Source organism: Biomphalaria glabrata, chromosome 9 (genome assembly GCF_947242115.1).
Source record: "Biomphalaria glabrata chromosome 9, xgBioGlab47.1, whole genome shotgun sequence".
Taxonomy (NCBI): domain Eukaryota; kingdom Metazoa; phylum Mollusca; class Gastropoda; family Planorbidae; genus Biomphalaria; species Biomphalaria glabrata.
The window spans coordinates 19,369,710-19,389,308 of record NC_074719.1 but is presented as its reverse complement, the minus strand read 5'-3'; the positions used below and the strand labels follow the sequence as shown (position 1 = coordinate 19,389,308).

Genomic DNA, 19,599 nt, shown 5'->3' with positions numbered 1-19,599 from the left:
GTCTAACTGCAACCACTTCTAAGACTATTTATGGGTAAAATGTGTTTATGTCGTCTCGTTGTACTGTTAACAAGAATTTTTTTCTTGCATTTTTGCATCAGTCTTTGTACACTTGTGAAGGAAGCCCCGGGCTCTAATGTTGTCTCTGGTATTATTTGTCAAAGCGAGTGTGGAATAGTGGAAATCAAAGTTGGAAGGCTATAGGTGGGTGAGGCGGCCCATCAACAGGCGGTGAATGTAGTTAGTGCCAAATACATTTATTTGTATTGTAGAATTTTGTTTAGGACTAAATTGTGACGTCAGATGTTAGCTTGGTACCTGTCTCCGAGGTTTGTGTCCTCTTTAGAGCGAGCCATTGCTTCTCCATTCTTTAAATATAACATGCACTCTAGTGCTACTAGGTCAGGTCAAAAGACATGTTTATTGACCTTGGACCTCAAATGTAAGGTCAAATCTTTTCCAGGCAGAAACCTAGTAACACCTAGAAATTATAAACATGCTTGTTGACTTGAACTTTGTGACCTACATGGATGACAGGAGGAGAAACAAAGTCTATATAAAGTTTAGACACCGAAAAAATCAACACTTTGCTCATTGTCAGAGAATCAAACTCAGTTTTCCTTTACTTGTGGTAGTCCAATTTGTTTTCTTTAGTGGTAAATAAAATATCTTTAAGTTCTATTATTCTCATGCTTGACAAACGAGAGCATAATACCATTTAGCCTTTTGTTTTCTTACTAATGAAATGTCCACTCGTATGTCGAGGACCACAGTGAAAAAAATTGTTAGATGGACTCATGCCCCGGGAGCTTCAATTGGCGCTGTGACCGGAAGTTTACAAAGGAAAGATAGCACTGCGCCGTGAACTAAATATGGCCCCTAACTATTTACTTTTTATAATATTTTGAATTAAATCATAACTGTTCAACCTTTTGAATTACTCTGTTGTGTTAAGAATAGTTTGTGTGTTGACTAAGTCCTGAAGCTCACAATATGAGACTTTAGTCAATTCGGTTATATGTCATCGCAACTTGGCTTAGCAAAAATCTTTGAGTTTTCTTTCTTTATCCGCGTGATTGTCAGACCAAGAAAACAAAATGTGATTTAGATTGTTAGTTGTTGTTTTTTTTTTAAATACCATTTGTTGACTATTTCGCGTGTGTTTAAGATTTTCTTCTATATGAAAAGGTAGATGGTAAATATCTTTAATTAAGTCATATGTAGAAAGAATTTGAACAGTTTTTATGTGTCGATCAGAAAATGTAAATTAAAAAGCTAAACTACATATTTCTAATGAGGTTATTTTATTACAGTTATTACATTTGCTTTGTTTTAACATGATGAAGATGTGTGTTGTTCTACAGTTCCCCCAACCAACGCTGAGACAATGTGTGGACATCTTTTAATATCTGTGCTTGTGATTATGATCAACATAGAATACATTAGTTCCAAAATGTGGGAGTGCTCCATGCCAGTAGAGCTTCAAGAATGTTACAACCGCGCAGGAAAGACAGACGTCCGTGATTTCGTCGGAAGTCTTTACAACTGGCTGTGCGAGCAGCATACTATGCAAGATGATCCCGATAGAAAACCAGATATAGACTCAAGGGCAGTCCAGTAAGTGGTCATCTATAGTTAAATATCTGAAACATTTATTATCAAGCATTTTGAAAATAAAAGGTAGCTTTTTCTATTTGAGGTTAGTTAGAAAGTTGCGATAGCTAGAGTGTAGCTTCGGGGCTTAGGCTTCACCCTTTACTTTCACCTATCCCTTAGTCTGTTGGTTCTTTGGGGCATAACTTGTGATCTGTCTACTGTCTCTCTTCATTCCTCTCTGTCTTTTGTCTTGAGGAGAATCATTTCAATAAAAGGCCCGTTCATTTTTTGATGTCTTCCAATCCATTTCTCAGTCTGCCTCTTCTTCTTTTCCTTTTCACTGCAGGAAGGTTTCTGGGAGCTCTGAGGACTACGTGAGATAGTCATATAGTTTTAATTTGCGGTATTTGACAGTGGTCAGCAGGTCATCGTGCGACCCAATTGCTATTGTGATCCTTTTCGAATTTCCTCATTTCTTTGTTTCGGTCTTGGTAGGTGAAACCTAGGATCCTACTATAGCATCTCGTTCTGTGGCCAGGGTTTAGAATATTTCTGAAACGGAAGGCAGGATTTGAATATAGGCCTATCGGACGACAGTCTCAAATACATATTTCTACACCAGGCAGCCATAAAGATTATATCGAATTTTCTGATTTGGGAGATGCTCGTTGCAGTTGCCTCGACTAAGTGGCTCTAAAAAAATCATTACGTTGTATTGCTGTTTAAGTGAACCCATCCTTGTTGAAATGATTGTTATAAAAAAAAAACACATTTACTTTGCTATGCACCCTGCAGGTATTTGATGGACTTGTCAAGACAAGCAGCAGACACAGGGAGTACCAGAGAGAAGCGTCAGTCTAGCTCAGGTCCCTGTGTCAGGAAGGAGTACCGCATGCTGACATTGGAAGAAAGAAGAAGGTATCATGATGCCATCAACACGCTGAAGAATGATACAGTAAGAACTTGAGAATCACTTTTATGTCAGTTCAAATTTCAGTTCTACCCAGTGCAGTTGATGAATGCTAAGTAAGCCTTCTATACTGTCAACACCAACCTCTAGCCTTGGGCGCCCGCAGGGGGCACCCCACCCCTGGATTCTGAGTAGCTAAATTCTAGCCATCATATTTGGCACCATCAGATCAATTAAAATCTAATTAGCAACTGAACTAGTAGTGACTAACGTACAGTTGTAGTAGACTAGCCTCAGGCTTATCATGAATTTATTGCTGGCCTTGGTTGTGCACCCTCTCTGAATTCTGAGTAGCCAAATTTTAGCTAGTTTTTTTTTACACATTCAAATCAATTAACTTCTGCTAGGAAGCAACGTAACATGTAGTGATTTCACGGAAATAAAATTAATAAGGATAAGCTTATTATTATGATAAATTAGAATAGGCTAATCTGTAGTTCATATCCGACCATGTGCGCTTTTTTATAGGCTTGCAATTAAATATTCTATAGCACGTTAGTCGTGACGAATTGTTTTCATTTGCACATAATTAATACTTATCATTATATTTAGTAAGGGCATAGAATATGGAAAAACTCCATCATTTGGTTTAATATGTATGAACGTTTCTTTTGAACAAGATTGAAGAGTTCAGTCCTCTTGGTAAATGTATTTACATTTTGCGGAGCAGCGGTCAATGTTAGCGCTCGATAAAAATAGCAAGATACACATGTAACTCGTCCACCAGTTGACAATAGAAGAGATAAAAGAAAGTTCTAAAGAAAGTTCTTCCCATGCCTTCATCTGAGTCAAAACGTTGATTTGTATCGACGGAGCACTGGCGGCAGCAAGAAAACTAAATATACGAGCAGTAGTAGCCTGACTTAACTGCCTTATCTTGGGATTTCAGTAATAACAAATGCAGATACTTCAAGCAATGACATCGACTAACTACTCGGCCAAGGCTACGATGGTTGCTCCGTCATGGGTAGCATTCAGAACTGTTTTTAAACAAGGATTTGTGAATATATCCAAAAGCAGACCTTGTTTGTTGCGCGTTTCACAGACGTAAACGTGTTATCATTGACCTGAATGACGTTTCAGATATACTTAATGCTGTAAGTGTTATTAAGAAGACTATTTCTTCCGTGACAGTCCCAAGGGAGAGCGTTGGTGCTAAATATGCATCTTTTGTGTGAGACACGATTGACTGAGACATAAGAATTCATTCACGCTTTAAGTTACAATTTTGAGAAGATCTTTGACTGTTTGGTGTATTTTGAAATAACGGCTGTAAGTGAAACCAGACAAACTGACTATGTGTAATCAGTGCAGGCATGTGTTTCTGATTTCTCTTTGAATTGTCGTCTATTATTCATCTGTTCTTGAACCAGTTTCCGTGATGTTGCAGTCTGTCCCTATTAGCATAAGTGGCCGCTCAACAACACATCAGCAGTCACATTAATTATATAGCCAAAAGCCAACTTGACCTTGCCGAGGAATACTTCAGGGATGGCATCTTGAGGAAGGCGACACTGCTGGCTAATTAACTTGGTATTGAGTTGGTGATGCCTAGAATTCGCAGCCGACAGACACACCGAGCAAAATCCACATGTTTGGATTTTGGGCTTATTACAGAAGCAATAATTGTTTATACTTGATAAATGGGAGTTATAGCCCTTAGTTATTGTGAGTTATGTGTCTTTTGTTGTGAACAAGTAGTTCTGCCCAAGATGGCGTCCAGTGCTGAATGAATAAAAGTATACGGACAAACATCAACATTAGTTTCCTTGATTCTTCAATACTTAATTAACAATAACAATGCTCAGTTCAACCTGTTTTGTCTACATCCTAAAACGATGCCAGAGCTACAACATAGCAAAGAGTATCAGAACTGCCAGAGAAGCACTTATCGACGCCTAGTCCATCGCCACGAGAAGCGATTCAGTAGTAAAGTTATTGACAGTTTTGGCAGCGTTGGCATTTTTTGTTTGATCAACCGTTGGAATGCACGGGACGCACGGATAAACTTATGTATACAGTCAATATTTTGTTAGTTGTTTTTTTAACTTTGATGAAACAAGTATTTACTGTGAACTTAATATCGCATAGGTATGGGGGGGGGGAGGAGGTACCAGTTCTTTTCTTCAATATTCTTTGTAATAACAAAAAAGCTGAAGCAACGACTTTGAGCCGTAAGGGGCAACTTGCATTCCCCCCTGCTAAAAATCCTGCGGGCGCCTATGCCCCTAGCAGAACATGGACGTCTAATTGTACACATTTTCTATACTGTCAACCCCAACCTCTAGCTGACCATAGAAGTTAAATAGTACACAGATAACAAGATAGAAATAAAAATATAGAAACAGGACACCGTTTTGACAAGAAGTACTTCTTCATAATCATACATAGCCATAAAGACTTTTACTTATCTTACAGTCTGTGAGTCCCAACAAATATGACGCCATCGCTCTAATACATCGAGGGGTGACCAATTTGATAGCCCACGGCGGTCCCGGCTTCATGGGATGGCACAGATATTTTATTAGAATGTAAGTAATACATGACTTTTCATTGTAAATGTGTCGTCTTGTGTATGTCTGTGTGAATGTAGAATCCAGATTTCATTGTCTACTTTTGTACGGTAATAAATTGGAGAGTTTTTTCCTAGTGTGTGACAGTTTGGTGACAACAAAAGCTAAGAGTAGAATAGACATTTCTACAAATCGAATAAAAATTTATTTAACCTTGGTTAGGCCAATAAAGAATATGCATACTCTGTTTGGGAGCCCACAACTAAAGGAAACATTAATACACTGGAAAAGACACAAAATAGAGCAGTGAGATCAGTGGCGTAACTAAGGGGGGGGGGGATGGGGGGGAGAATTTTAAAATCCCCCCGGGCCCCCACCTAGGGGGTCCCCCAAATGGGTGTCCGAAATTTATTTGTAAATACATAAATTAATATATTTGATTGACAAATAATGTCAACGGGTGTCTTTTTTTAATCAACATTTATGGATTAAATTTATCACAAAGACTAAACCTAGATATTTTAAAAATATTTTTGCCGCACAGATCAGTTTTGAAGGATAAACAGTGTTATCCGTTTTAAACTTTGTTGCCACGAATAAAACTGCATGATATACAGCGAATTCCAGGTATCTTGTTACCTTTACTAATAATAGATCAAAATGGCGAGTATTATATGGCTATACTAATTAACCTTGAAGCAAAATTTACAGAATCGAGTATAACAGATCTAAAAGTTATTCTTAACAATGCTAAAATTGTCCATTATTCGGGTTTGGCGTCTATAATTTCAGAATTAAACTTCACACTCGAGTTATTACCCCTTTATTCATCTTTCCTCAATCCAATGGAAACTCTCTCTTTTTATTTACATCTAATGATCTAATCCTTTTGCTTTCGCACAAAACATAAACAAAAAATAATGACGTAATATCATATAATATTAATACATCCTTCCTATTGAAGTCATTATCACACCCTTCCTTTTAAAGTTCTTAATAGTGATATCTACTAGCAGGGCCGGTCCTAGCATTTGCGGGGCCCTATGCGAAACGGATCGCGCGGGGCCTAGTCTGGGTAGGGATAAGCATAATGTCAAAATTATTTTTTTTGAATTAGAAAATAGGCCTACTTTCGTCTTTGCAATAAATTTTTATCAAATGAAAGCTCGCAATGCCACTTTTTATTTATTGGCACCCCAAAACGTCAATTTCGTCTATTCTTCAGGAGATTTGAATAAATTCAAAAAAAGTTCAGGACTTTATCGTATATTTTGCCTTTTCATGAGATTTCCTGGAGGCCCTGAAAAATCAGGAGGTCGCGAAAACCCTGTTATTTTATATACGTTATAATCGTTTAATTTAATAATGTACACTTGGAATTAGCGCGGGGCCTATGAAAGCGCGGCGCCCACTGCGACCGGCACTGTCTACTAGGAACTTTAACAATTCGTCCACTTCTGGTTGTCTTGACTGAACAAGTTCTCTAGACGTTGGTCTATAACTGTCTGTTTCGTTTGTAGCAACAGTTTGCAGTTCATTGTCTTCATCGGTATCATAGTACCCAGAGATGTTATCATCGAAACTCTAATTTAAAAAGCGTTGATTTCTTCTGTATGTTATTCCATTGTTTGTCTTTATGATGTAAGATCTGGGTGCTGATTTTTTTTTATGACAACTGTTTTCTGCCATGTTTGACCTAGATGAACTCTCTGACAGAATAATCTTTAGGTAGTCTTGCTTTTGCATCGTATTTCACTTAGCTTTTCATCTGTCGTTCGTTGAGTAATGTCTCTGCATTTTCAGCTACCAATGGTTTCAATAGTTTTTGATCAGTTGGAATGATTCCCTGCGTCTTCTACTCGTCAGCAGTTGTGATGGTGAATACGGCAGTCCACTTATCGGAGTATTTCTATACTCGAGCATAACGAGATATGTATCTTTCCCACTTTTGTATACTCTGAATCCTTTTGCTTTCGCACAAAACATAAACAACCAACAATGACGTAATACCATATAATATTAGCACAGAATCTTCTTCATGCAGTGGAAAATTACGAATTTTTTGCCTATCTTGAATTCTGGTCAAAGCTCCTGTGCCCAATTAATATAGTTCGGAAGAAACTACAAAAGTCTGGACTGCTTATACGGGAATCTGCTAAAGAAATTAGTACCCTTTCATGCTTTCTGCAAAATGATGAGAAACTGACAAAAACCCAATCCATCGAAAAAGCAAAAGAAGGTAGTGAATACTATGGATTCCCTGTAATCAAAACAACCATATGAAAGAAAAGACTTGATGGGAAGTTGAGTTCTAATGTAGGACTGTCAATACAACTGCAATTCAAACGTGTTGCGACAGAAGTGCTGGACAGATTTCATATGGAGATGAAGGGCAGATTCCAAAGGCTGGAAAGAAAATGGATACCTTTGGGTTACTTCTTGAACCAAGACACCTGTTGGAAGACACGCTTGTGACAAACTGTGCTACTTTTCCTGTTTGTATGATGAAATAAATGGAAAATCGCTTTTTCAATGATGTCATTGATGCACGAGCACTTTTCATCAACAAACAGTAATACAATCACCAATAGACATATTGAGGAAACAGGCTTCATATGGGAATTACGTGTGCTCAGACTTTGCAACCTCCTCCGAATACCGCTAACTCAGGCCACTTCCATTACGTCATGTGAGAGATCATTCTCAAAGCTCAAACTCATCAAAAAGTATCTCAGGAGCACAATGACGCAAGAAAGGCTTATCATGGCTTTAATGTCAGTGAAGTCACAAATACTAGAAAGTATCGATGTAGTTGATGTTATAGATGTCTTTGCTGCACAGAATGCACTACGTGAAGCGATATCAATTTAGATTTGTCACTTGTGCATTATTTAACTAATAAACAACGGTATTATTCATTAAAAGAGTCTTGATTATTACTTTTTGTTAAGTTTACTGATATACTGAACCAATTTGATTTGAGGCTTATATATTTTTGCGTACATTATCTCATGTCATATGTCGAATGTCAAAATGCAAGGGGCCCCCAAAGAGGTCAATCCCCCCGGGCCCCCAAATCCCTAGTTACGCCCCTGAGTGAGATTCATAACAAACGAATATTCACATTTGATTAGATTAACACCTTTAGTAAAATCACTAAATTTAGAAATCCTTCAGGATAGAAGACTTAAAAGTAAAGTAGCGATTATACATAAAACACTGAACCATAATCTTCAAATAGAAAAACAAAACCTAATAAAATACTACACAAATATAAAGGCACATTCCTTGTTACATAAACTAGGATAAATTTGCACAAATGCTCCTTCTTCCCTTGTGCCATTAGAGCATGAAATGGATTGCCTGAGTCAGCCAGGAAAACCAATGGTAGAATTTAAGCCATTGGTTAACATGCCACGACTAGAATGATCTAGGGACACTCGTAGGAAGTTATCTTATTGTCTTTTGAAGTAACGTCTGTATTTTCTAAGAAGAGAATGAAAAGGACATTGTTTTGGTGATTGTCAGGGCTTTAATTATTTATTAATTGATATCAAATTGTCTAGGTATTAAAATGTAATTTTAATTGCAATGTGTCTGTGTGTGTGTTAAAAATTAATTATATTTTCTATTTACTTGTTAACTATATCAGTCCCGAAGTTGAGCCTAACAGACACACCATGTGACCATATACGCACACACACAGTTGTACATACATTAGTACGACGAGGCGACAATGGAACAAAAATTAGAGCACAAATTAAAATGACACAAATGACGTCATCGCCTATTGAAGAAAGCGGCGCTATTAGATTGTGTACAGTTTAACTACAAAACTAACTGCGACGGTGGTCTCTGAGAGTATAGCAGCAGTTACAGTCGGACCCGACGAGAAAACGTTGTATACTTGCATTAGAATAACTTGTAACATTTATCCATTTTATTTCTACTATTTATTTGAGATTAGCGAGGGTATAGTTGCACTTATGTGTTGCGCTGAAGGGCCTGTAATGTATACCCTCTCTATCTGATCCCTATAGCATTAAAGGTTTGCTTAATAATCTGAAAATGTATTTTTTCTTTGAAGTCTTTTAAATGTATTTCATTGTCAAACTTTTACCGCTCTATTTATTATCTGTATCTTTTCCTATATTATATCTTTATTGATTTGAGTTTTAAAATAAATATAAAAAAAAAAAAGAATTTCAATATGATTATTCTAGGTATGAATTGGCCCTGAGACTAGTGAATCCCTTGGTCTGCCTGGTGTTTTGGGATTCCTCACTGGACTATTCGCTTTCGAATCCTGTCCTTTCTTCGATCTGGACTTCTGAGTACATGGGCACGCCTCGGGGCCCTGTAGTGAATGGCCCGTTTGCTTTATGGAGGACACCAGATGGCTCTCAGCTCATTAGGAATGCCGGCTTAGACGGTGACCTCTACACACCAGGAGTCATCAATGACCTCGTGACCAGAAGCAGGTATACCATGAGACTATAGCACAATCAGTTCGTAGTTCATAATAGAGGACGACACTAGTGGTTCTGACGTGTTAACAATAGCAATAGACATATATTGTTTTAATTCAACGTCTTATCTAGTTAGGTGTCAACTTGGAAAGGGTCCTAATGGCTAAATAGTGTCGCTTTATCTTACATTGTAGTTTCGTAATTCTTGTTTAGGAAATCGCTAATTACTTTACAATGACATTTAAATAGCCAAAGTCTTAGTTGTTAATATGGTTTAAGAATCTAAATTTCTAGTAGACTAAATAGATACAATCATTTTCCACTAACCCGGGCCTTCACAGATGACTTGCTTTGGGCGATCCTCCATGCTTGCTGCAAGTAGTTGAGAAACAAGTTAAGCGAAAAAAAGTCTTAGGAGGGCCCTAGTTACGATTTGTTAATGTTCTGTTACAATACAAATGGCTGCCTGGTCTGCGGTTTGCGCGCTGGACTGTCGTTCAGATTTATCGATAATCCCGGGTTCAAACCCTGCCAACGTCGTCCTTGCCAGAGGTTTGGACTAGGAAATAGATTACCTTCAACTCTGAAGGAGCATCAAAAACATGTAAAACATTTCCAACCAAATTAATGCATGCCCCTGGCTCACAGCTTTCTTGCTCTTTAAATTTGCTCATTCAATTCACCAAATAGTTAATTGGTATTTACACAAATAGACACGAAAAAAAACAACTGTACTCTATGTTCCAGATATGAAGATCTCTTCCCAGCCAGTGGCGGAACACAAAGATATGACTTTGAACTTCATCATGGCGCCGTCCATGTGTACATAGGTGGCACTATGAACAGACTCGACACAGCCGCCTTTGATCCCATGTTCTTTATGCATCACTGCTTTGTGGACTATTTGTTTCAACGTGTTAGGGCTTTTATGAGGAGCCGAGGTCGTGACCCCACAATTTACCCGAGACTTATAGTAAGTAGAGTATCAAAGACGACTTAGTTATGTTAAGATAGACTATAACTTTAATACTTTAAAACTAAAAGCTTACTACAGGAAAACTTCTTTTTGGTTACACTTAGATTTCTAACACCTCTAACACATAAGATTCACACAGTTCCAAATAGAAAAAAGCGAAATGGAGAAATGCGGTGACATTATTATGGAAACTAGTGAAAAAAAACATAGGAAATGAAAAACGCTACATCAGAAGCAATTAGATTCTACAGTAGGCCTACTCAAAAGTGTACAACAAATATTGTATGAAAAGAATAGTTTGTGAATCAATACTTCTACAGTGTTTACAATTGATACGTCTAAAAGCTTGCTATCCATGAGTATCTTACATATTTAAATTGGACATTGCTGAGTGAAACATTTACAGTGCGACAACTGTTTTATGTCTCACTATGTTGATACCTCTAAATGTTGCTAAGACTATATAGAATAGAGTGAGGTTCTATACAATGATGTATCCATCATAAAATATTTACATATTTACATCAGTGCTTATAAAAATTTAAAGAAAGACAAATCATTACATAATAGTGGAAACTTTCATGTTTGTTTTAAAAGTGGTTATTGCCCTTACTCCGTAATCCTTAACGAAATTAGAAGAGTTGTCTTTAACCCACCACCGCTTATCAAAGAGTGTAAACTGTGTGATGTCAAATTATTCTGATATAGTTCTGTTGTGATAGCCATAAGCTAGATACGTATATTTGTGACTATATAATATAATAATAATAATACTTTCTGTAATATATATACAAGATGTAATTATTGAAGTAATTATTTTTGCTGTGTAGAATTTGTAAAATTCACGACATTATAAAACTTTATCTTTGTAGCGCTCTCTGCCACGTCACGAGGCCGGAGCACCCACAGGTTTCGGCAATACAACACAAGCTGACGGCTACTCTGTCAGTCTAGAGAACACAGCCATTTATGAAGCCGTCCCATCGTGCTCAGCCACTTCTCCTTCCTGCGGCAATAGGTAGCTCAAGAGAAATAGCTAATGTACGAAGAATAGTTTATAGATCAAAAAAATTTTAAATGGTTAAAGCGTCTCTGATTCCTTAGACTTTGAAAGTATCATGTTTAAGTTAGTATAGACACTGTACTTATAACTCCTTTTCCTTATCAAATAGTTGTAGAAATGAAAGACATTTTAAACTATCAGAGGGTGTAAAAAAGATACATCACTAAACACCATCAATGCCTATCTATATCTATCTGTCTATCCATTGTCAATGTGCAAAGAAAGATGATCTCATAGAGATGAATTGCAAGCATGGGCATTAGCTCTGCTCGGAGTGCTCACACTGGAGTTTCTACTCCCGTGTTTCACATGCTTTGATATAGCAGCAAGGCTGCAGCGGTTTGAATTCAGAGTTTTTCTTCTCCTAAACGGGTAGCCAGGCTACGCCTAATGAGCCCCTCATGCCTGAAGCTTACTGGTTAAGTCGCCAGTTGCCAGCCTTCGCCCCTTCTCCTGTTAGTGATTCCGCATGTCATTGGAAGCATTTAATAATGCTAATATCCATACCAGCTACCGCAATAACAGCCTCATCAATAACCACACCAATTACCATACCAAAAACAACACACAAATGACCACACCAATAATTGTGCTTCACTTTTCAGATCTCTCGTGTGCAGAAACAATCGCTGTGTACCAACAACTGCTCCTATCAGACTAAGGCGAGCTGTGGAAGACTTTGACCAGGCGCTGGAGTGTGACAAGTCTTCCAGAGACGACCTTGCAGTCCAGAATGATTACTGCATCAACAAAACGTGTGACGCAGAGAACTGGGTGTACATTCCGGTCAACATATTCACAGAGAGGCCTCCGAAGTTTGTGGAGTACGACAGCTACCCGGTCCGAAGAGGAAGAGTAGACAAGAGTTTGGACATTTACTCACCAAAAGCCAACAATCAAACAAAGGCGTAAGTTATCAAAAAAAAACTGAGACTAGATTAAAATAATTCTTTTAATTATGTCATCGATTACCTAGTCAAGATTAAATTCGCACTTTTATTGATGTGAGTGATACAATTCCCTGTTGTTAAGGTTCAAGTCACCTACTTGAATCAAGATTATGTATCGTTCTCTGTTTGTAAGATGCGTTGTAGCTACGAGACATTTTTTGTGTTGAAAAAAAAAAGGTGCAGATATGATAAAATGTGTGGATGTGATAAAAAAAATATTTCTGTTTTTTTTTCCCATTACAATATACATTTGTTCTAATGTATTTATCCCAAGATAATTTACATCTTTACAAATTACAAAAGACTGTCTTAATCAGCCTGTAGTTAAACCTGCAAATTGAAATTAACAATATACACTAGATCAAATCGCTAATTTTTCTATTGTGTGGAGCTACTCCCCTTTGTTCGCAAAAATTTCCTAATGCTAATTACACCTAACTATAGGCGTCAACGATTTTGTGATTTTGTTAAACCTGTAAAGAAAGTTTTTTTGTTTTTTTGCATAATTCCATACATAACTTATTTCTTGTTAATACTGTTATAAACCCGGTGGTGGCACAGATGGGGGTAGTGGTACGTGTGTAGTCAGCCGACGCAAATCGCCCCAGGCCAGCGCTAGACGAGCGGTCAACCGTGACGAGTTACGACGGTCAGCGGAGACGAGTGTCAACACGGCGGTTCGGGAAGGATCGACGGCGGTCCGGGAAGGATCGACGTCGTGAACAGAGCTCATGAGCGTCACGAGAGTTGTAGTTATCTGACCACCTGGAAACGTCGAGCGGCGTTCTGTCCGGTTCGAGAAGGCCAGTAGGGACCCTATATAAGAGCGTAGGTGTCGCAGTCAAGACGGTTGACGGCAGAGGTTCAGAGCCCGGTTCACTACAGTCCGGTCGACTACAGCACAGTTCAGAGGTGTGGTTCTGTACGGAGCATTACGACGGTTCAGTGCGGAGTACTGTCAAGTACAGTTGAGACGGCTGGCGTCTTGATCTTGGTCTGCGATCGAGTCCGACACAACGAGCCTAGTGTGTGAAGTCAGTCCTGAACTGTTGAACCCAGTGCAAGCCCGGAACAAGACGATGAGGCCAGTGCAAGAGTTGATACTGCGGAACGGTGTTATCGGAGAGATATTTGTACAGTGTACGTGTTGCCAATTGTACAGTATTGGCTGTTATTTATTCAACTATTAAAGTGTTACGTTGCTTTGGAGCCCTGAGTTGTCAAGTTCTTTAAGTTGGTGGTGTATGGTGCAGTTTGCAGAGAGCCTGGATAGTGAGATTCGTAACAATACTATATTTTGTTCTAGATGAATCTGTAATTAGTTAGCGAAATATTTGCTTTACGAAACAAAAGATAAATGAAATCAAACTTACATGTAGAATGAGAGAAGTCTTGGTCGAATTCAGTAACTCCACCAGAGATTCAGAGAATGTTCCATGTGTCAATGTTTGAAATGTATAAAAAGATGACTTGTAGTGAGCAGCTGTATTAAACCTCGTGTCTCTTACACTTTTGTCATCCAGGGGGCTGCGGTCTAGAAAGATATAAACCAGGGTTGTTGTAGTTGTTGTGACGTCATGAAGAATTATCTCAGCAAGCGTATTCTCTTAATAAGTTGGTCAAATATTTGTCTTCATTGAAGTAAAAACATAATTTTGATTATACCAAACTAAAATTTTCACAGATACAATTCCATCAAATGTTTCAGCATTGTCTGGTCTTTGATATGAGAGCTAGAACAGAATGTTGTATAAATCTTTGGATCTACTATCAAGCAATCAATTAGTTAGTCTGTTAGTTTCTTCATCAGTCAGTTTATCACTTAGTCCATCCGTTATTTAGTGGTTTAGCTTATCCGGCATTCAGTTTATCAATCCGTTACTAGACTATTGTAAATATGAGACTTACATATTGCTTTTGAAGACGCTGGCTACAGTTAGAGTACTTATCTTGTAATGTCTTTTAAAATATTGCTTCATTAGAGAAGATACACAATGCACTATATTCAAACTATTTTGTCATTCTATTGGATGAAGAAAAAAAAAGATCAACCAAGTTTTAACAGCTTAAATTTAATTCCTATTTTAAAATACTTTGTTTCGCTTGAAGCCATGTCCTATATTGCAATAGTTTCAAAACACAGTACACACACAAAATGAGAACCACTTTAAAAAACTGAAACAAGGCCTTTTTTTTATGATCGTTATAAGAAGTACAAATTGTTGTTGTTTTCAACCCTAATCTATATAATGGTTTAGATCTAGATCTAGAATTGAACATCGACAATCACTATTGTCTCATAATTATTATTTTGCAATTTTTAGATACATAATCTAGAAAGATCTAGGTAATCAATTTATTTAAATGTACATAATATGATTAAAATCAACAGACGTCAATTACTCGGTCTAGCATTTTCGAAACATTATTTTATTGGAAACTAACTTGAAAAGGCTTTAGTTCATATATTTGCGTGAATATATAGTTCTGTCATTAACAGCCCATTCTATTAAAATCCGCATAATGGTCTTGGATTATTTCAAAGCTTTAAAAACTAAAGATCATTACTTTTCTTAGACAGAAAAGATCGATTTCCCTAGATTCGGGTCAACTTCCCTTAACGCTTGATAAAGAGTTACGTACATAACAATCTATATATATAGGTCTGTGATCTGATCATTATCGGATAAGGATTTGTTTCCGTTATCCAGTCTAGGTATAATACATATATATAGGTCTGTGTTTCAAAATGAAATCTATTAATGTGCTATTTATGTCTGTGTTCCTACTTTTACATTAACAGGATGATTACTGATAGAATGGGAGACCCTAAGACTTACAGCAGGTGTAAAAAGGATACTCCGACTGGACAGGTCTTCCTCTACTCACAAGGACTCAACTATATCGGGCGCTATAAAGAGTCTGCAATAGTTGACCAGAGACTATCTGTGTCCATCTCTGTGGGATTTGTCGGCGTCAGGAAGCCAACAGAAGGATTAAGTTTGTGATTATTTTAATCTCTAACATTAAGATTATAAAGAGATCTTGGAATGTGAGATAAACGCTGTGCCAATGTTCAAATGTACTAACAATATATGACGTGCTCAAATATAAGTAACGATAGGAATAATTTGTAAATGAAAAAAAAAAATTATTTTCAAACCCAATTTAAACTGGGGATTTTTTTCATTTAAGATTTGAGTTGAGCTTGTTTTTGATGAGCGCTTAAAAGTAGAATGCTAACTTTCAGATTCACCTTATCCGAAATGTCCTCATACCACTGGGCATGCGATACGAGTTTGTACAAACGTAACAATTAATGAAATTATAATATTGTTACGACTCTATCAGACTCTCTGCAAACACTGCACAATAAAACACTACCAGCTCTACTTGACAACTCGGGCTTTAGATTAACTTAATGCTTTAGTGTCTAATAAGTTAACAGTCAATACTGTACAATTAGCAACACCAAACACTGACTGCACTGCGTGGATAACCGTACTGCTGTAACAAACTCTACTCACCTTGCTTGTCCTGACTCGTGCTGAAATGTATGGTATCGGACGGACTTCACACTGGACTTAGTGTACAGGGCCGAATAGTCTTGACTGAGAATATTCATTCTGTATACAGGAGCACAGAAAACCTTCTCGATGCCATAGAAATAATGCCATCTACAGGTCGCCAGGTTTTTTCTAGATGTGATATGTGATAATATCACAAATGATTTGCACGTGGGCTGCTCAGATAAGTCATTTTAGATAATTCGCCTGTCGCCAATCGTTACGGTGAACTGCTCGCAATACTCTGGCCCATGTCATCTGTGTTGATTGATTACACACAATGCTGCCCCTACCCACGCTGCCACGACTATTATAACACTATAGACAGTTTAGATTTTGTAACCCGTATAGTTCATTAGATTCTTATTCTTAATTTATGTGTAACGATGTTTTGATTGCAGAAGGCCTAACGAAAGCTTTAATCAGAGCCCATGACTCTTGCGGTAGAGTTTGTCGTGTAACCTGCAGAAATGGGTCTACTGGAGCTTTCAGACCTTGTAGTGGAGTTGTCTGCATCAGCAATGAGAAGCCCTTGATGTATGGAAATGATTATGATGAAGGTAATGTCTGTCATTCTAAAATAAAATGTTTTAAATGCAGCAGAAAATGTTGATAAACTTGTCACTCATCTAATGTTTCACATTCGGTTTTAATAAAACGAAATGATTATGTTTCAAAGTGAAAGTAGGTCGTCCTAGAATTTAATCTGTAAGGATTTTAGAAAGAAATACAAGTTTCTATTTTGTAATATACAACATGAAGGCGGACAACGCTTTGGATCCGATTGATCTGTTGACATGCAGTCTATGCAAGACGATGTATATTTTATACTGCGTAATGCATTTGACTTTCTAGAAATATATTTTTTATTTCTAATTGTCGATGTATTAGGTCTCAAGGTCTAAATGGGGAACATTACTTTGTACACTCTGGTAGATCTAGTGGCTTATGTTACTTGATGTTAATTGAGTGTGAGATCAAGTACTTGGTATTTTCGATTAACTATCTGATAATGTAACATGCCAAAACAAACATTATGTTACGTAAAAGTTTCCCTTTTAGACCTTGCGATCTAACTGATGTTTGATGTAGATGAAGGTCTAATCAAGCCAAATTTACTTGTATTTTTTTACTCTCAAAAAATATTACGGTCAAACTAGAGTTTGTTTTCCCCATGTAGCCAAAGAGCTAGTCATTCTTTTCTCAGCGAAATACATCAAATATTAAATTAATGCAAGCTCTAAGCGGGTTCTTGAAGGTTCTATGGAGTTCTGATTTGAATAGAGTAATGTAAACTACAAACATAGTATTTCAAATAGAAGGGCACAGTCCAACGTCACAAGACCTAAAAACACGTCGTGTCCTAAGCAATGCTGAAGTGAATCTCTACCGTTATTCTATCTCTAGGCTATTTCCGTTCAAAGGTTTTTTTAATATACTGTCACGTCACTAAAGGAAATCCCCCGATTTGTCCGAACTTTTACAAGTCTAACTATAGAGTCATTACACTTACAGACTCGGATCTCATCTTCTAAGTTAGTTTTTTTTAAAAAGATAAGAGAATTGGGTTGTTTATATCCCCAGCTACCACAAATGTCTTCGGCTACAAGTCCATCAGAGAATACCCCAGATTCATGACAGAAAATGTCTTCATCAGCTTCTTCTGTGACTATCCAAAGAATTATCCTTTCGCTAAGAACGTCACCATTTCGTCCAAAAAAGTCTGAAGACGTTGCTGGGATGGAGTCACCAAGAGATGCAAAGTCTTTTCTTAATGAAGTGCATTTTTAAATGTTAAAAAATAACCCACATATTTCACATACTTTAGAGATACTCACAGTGTCCATCACTCATTCTATATCAATAAAATAATTGTGAAAAGTTTTGATAATAGGCAAAAGCTTGTAGTTTCAAGATAAGAATTGATCTTGCATAATTATACTATTTGTAGTTTAATAACAGAGATACTAATAGTTCGAATTTGTAAGCACCGCAAGAAGGAAATAAGAACAGAAAGAACTTGTAACTTTATTCTTCGTTGAAAACAATGAACGAATGAAATAATCTAATCAAAAATTATTTAACAGCAGCCAAGATTTTGCACATTGAATTTGAGGAAGACTTATGCAAACAAAACACTGTGTAAATTCATGAGTTCAGTGTACATTCAGGATACTAGGATAACTGCAGTTTCTTAATGTTACTTTCTATATTTAAATTTCAATAGTCAACCAAACAATGTATGTATATATATACAGCCGTATAGAGCTACTTACGTAGTAGGTCACCTCAAACAAGAAGAATGATTTCTATACTCTAAATAACTCTAGTATCTCAGTACGCTTCACAATATAACCAGTATATACACAGCACATTCCTATTCGATCTATTTATTTCCTTACATTTCCTATCATAAAACAGTCAAAAATGTGTAAGATTTCTTTTCTAACAATTGTTAACCAATGATCCTATAACAGTTGTTAGAGTCCAGAATCATTTTGTAACATAAAGTTTTCTTTCAAATAAGTAACGTCCTACATGAGACTCAAATGTTTATAGTAGCACGTGCTGAAATATTCTAGTATTCTATCTATTAGTCTATCTATTAGTCTATCTATTAGTCTATCTATTAGTCTATCTATTAGTCTATTTATTATTCTATTATTCTATCTATGCCTATTTGTAAATAAAAATAAATAAACGCATTTTTTTTTTACATTTTAAAATGTTACTTTTTTAACTGTTATGAAAGTCTATTTTATTTGTTTGGAATTTCAATTTTAATCCACTATTAATATTATTCATTGTAAGTATATTCACCTGGTACTGGCAATATCGAGATATATACAGAGTAATTGAGGTATTGTGTCGTCTCTAAAATAGAATCAATTAAAAAGATTATTGTACACTCCGAATTCTCTGCTGAAAAAGCTTTCTTATGCCAAGAAAAAGAATTTTGTATACAGTATTCTCTATTCAAATGGATATGTATAGAACATTAACCAGTTCATCCGATTTAATTAAAGCGTAATACTATTTTTATTATTATTTAAGTCTTAAGCGATAATGGTACTGCAAAGTCAATGATTATTGCTTATTTTTACTAAAGTTTATCTCTGAATAGCAGATCAGCTCGATTGAAATGCATATTTAGTTTACAATGTTAAAACTATCTCAATAAGCAGCCCATGCAATAAGCAGCCTATGAGTTATAATTTGCAAGCCATGCTTTTAGCAGTCTAGAAATAATCATTTACTGCCCATGCTTTCAGAAGTTTATAAATATTAATTTATTTGCAGCCCATGCAACAAGCAGCCCATGCAACAAGCAGCCCATGCACCAAGCAGCCCATGCAATAAGCAGCCCATGCAACAAGCAGCCCATGCAACAAGCAGCCCATGCAACAAGCAGCCCATGCATCAAGCAGCCCATGCAATAAGGTAAAGCAGCCCATGCAACAAGCAGCCCATGCAATAAGCAGCCCATGCAACAAGC

At 36.9% G+C, this 19,599-nt stretch overlaps 1 protein-coding gene across 1 annotated transcript; it reads left to right on the top strand.

The window, feature by feature from the left end:
• The first annotated feature begins 586 nt into the window (after nucleotides 1-586).
• LOC106054541 (uncharacterized) lies at nucleotides 587-19,422 on the top strand. The gene is made up of 11 exons (XM_013210441.2): nucleotides 587-631; nucleotides 1,365-1,617; nucleotides 2,392-2,551; nucleotides 4,985-5,097; nucleotides 9,303-9,560; nucleotides 10,296-10,521; nucleotides 11,397-11,542; nucleotides 12,193-12,495; nucleotides 15,341-15,537; nucleotides 16,505-16,663; nucleotides 17,688-19,422. The coding sequence occupies exons 2-11, from the start codon at nucleotides 1,388-1,390 to the stop codon at nucleotides 17,828-17,830; spliced, it is 1,935 nt and encodes a 644-aa protein (XP_013065895.2). The 5' UTR covers nucleotides 587-631; nucleotides 1,365-1,387; the 3' UTR covers nucleotides 17,831-19,422.
• The last annotated feature ends 177 nt before the right edge of the window (nucleotides 19,423-19,599 follow it).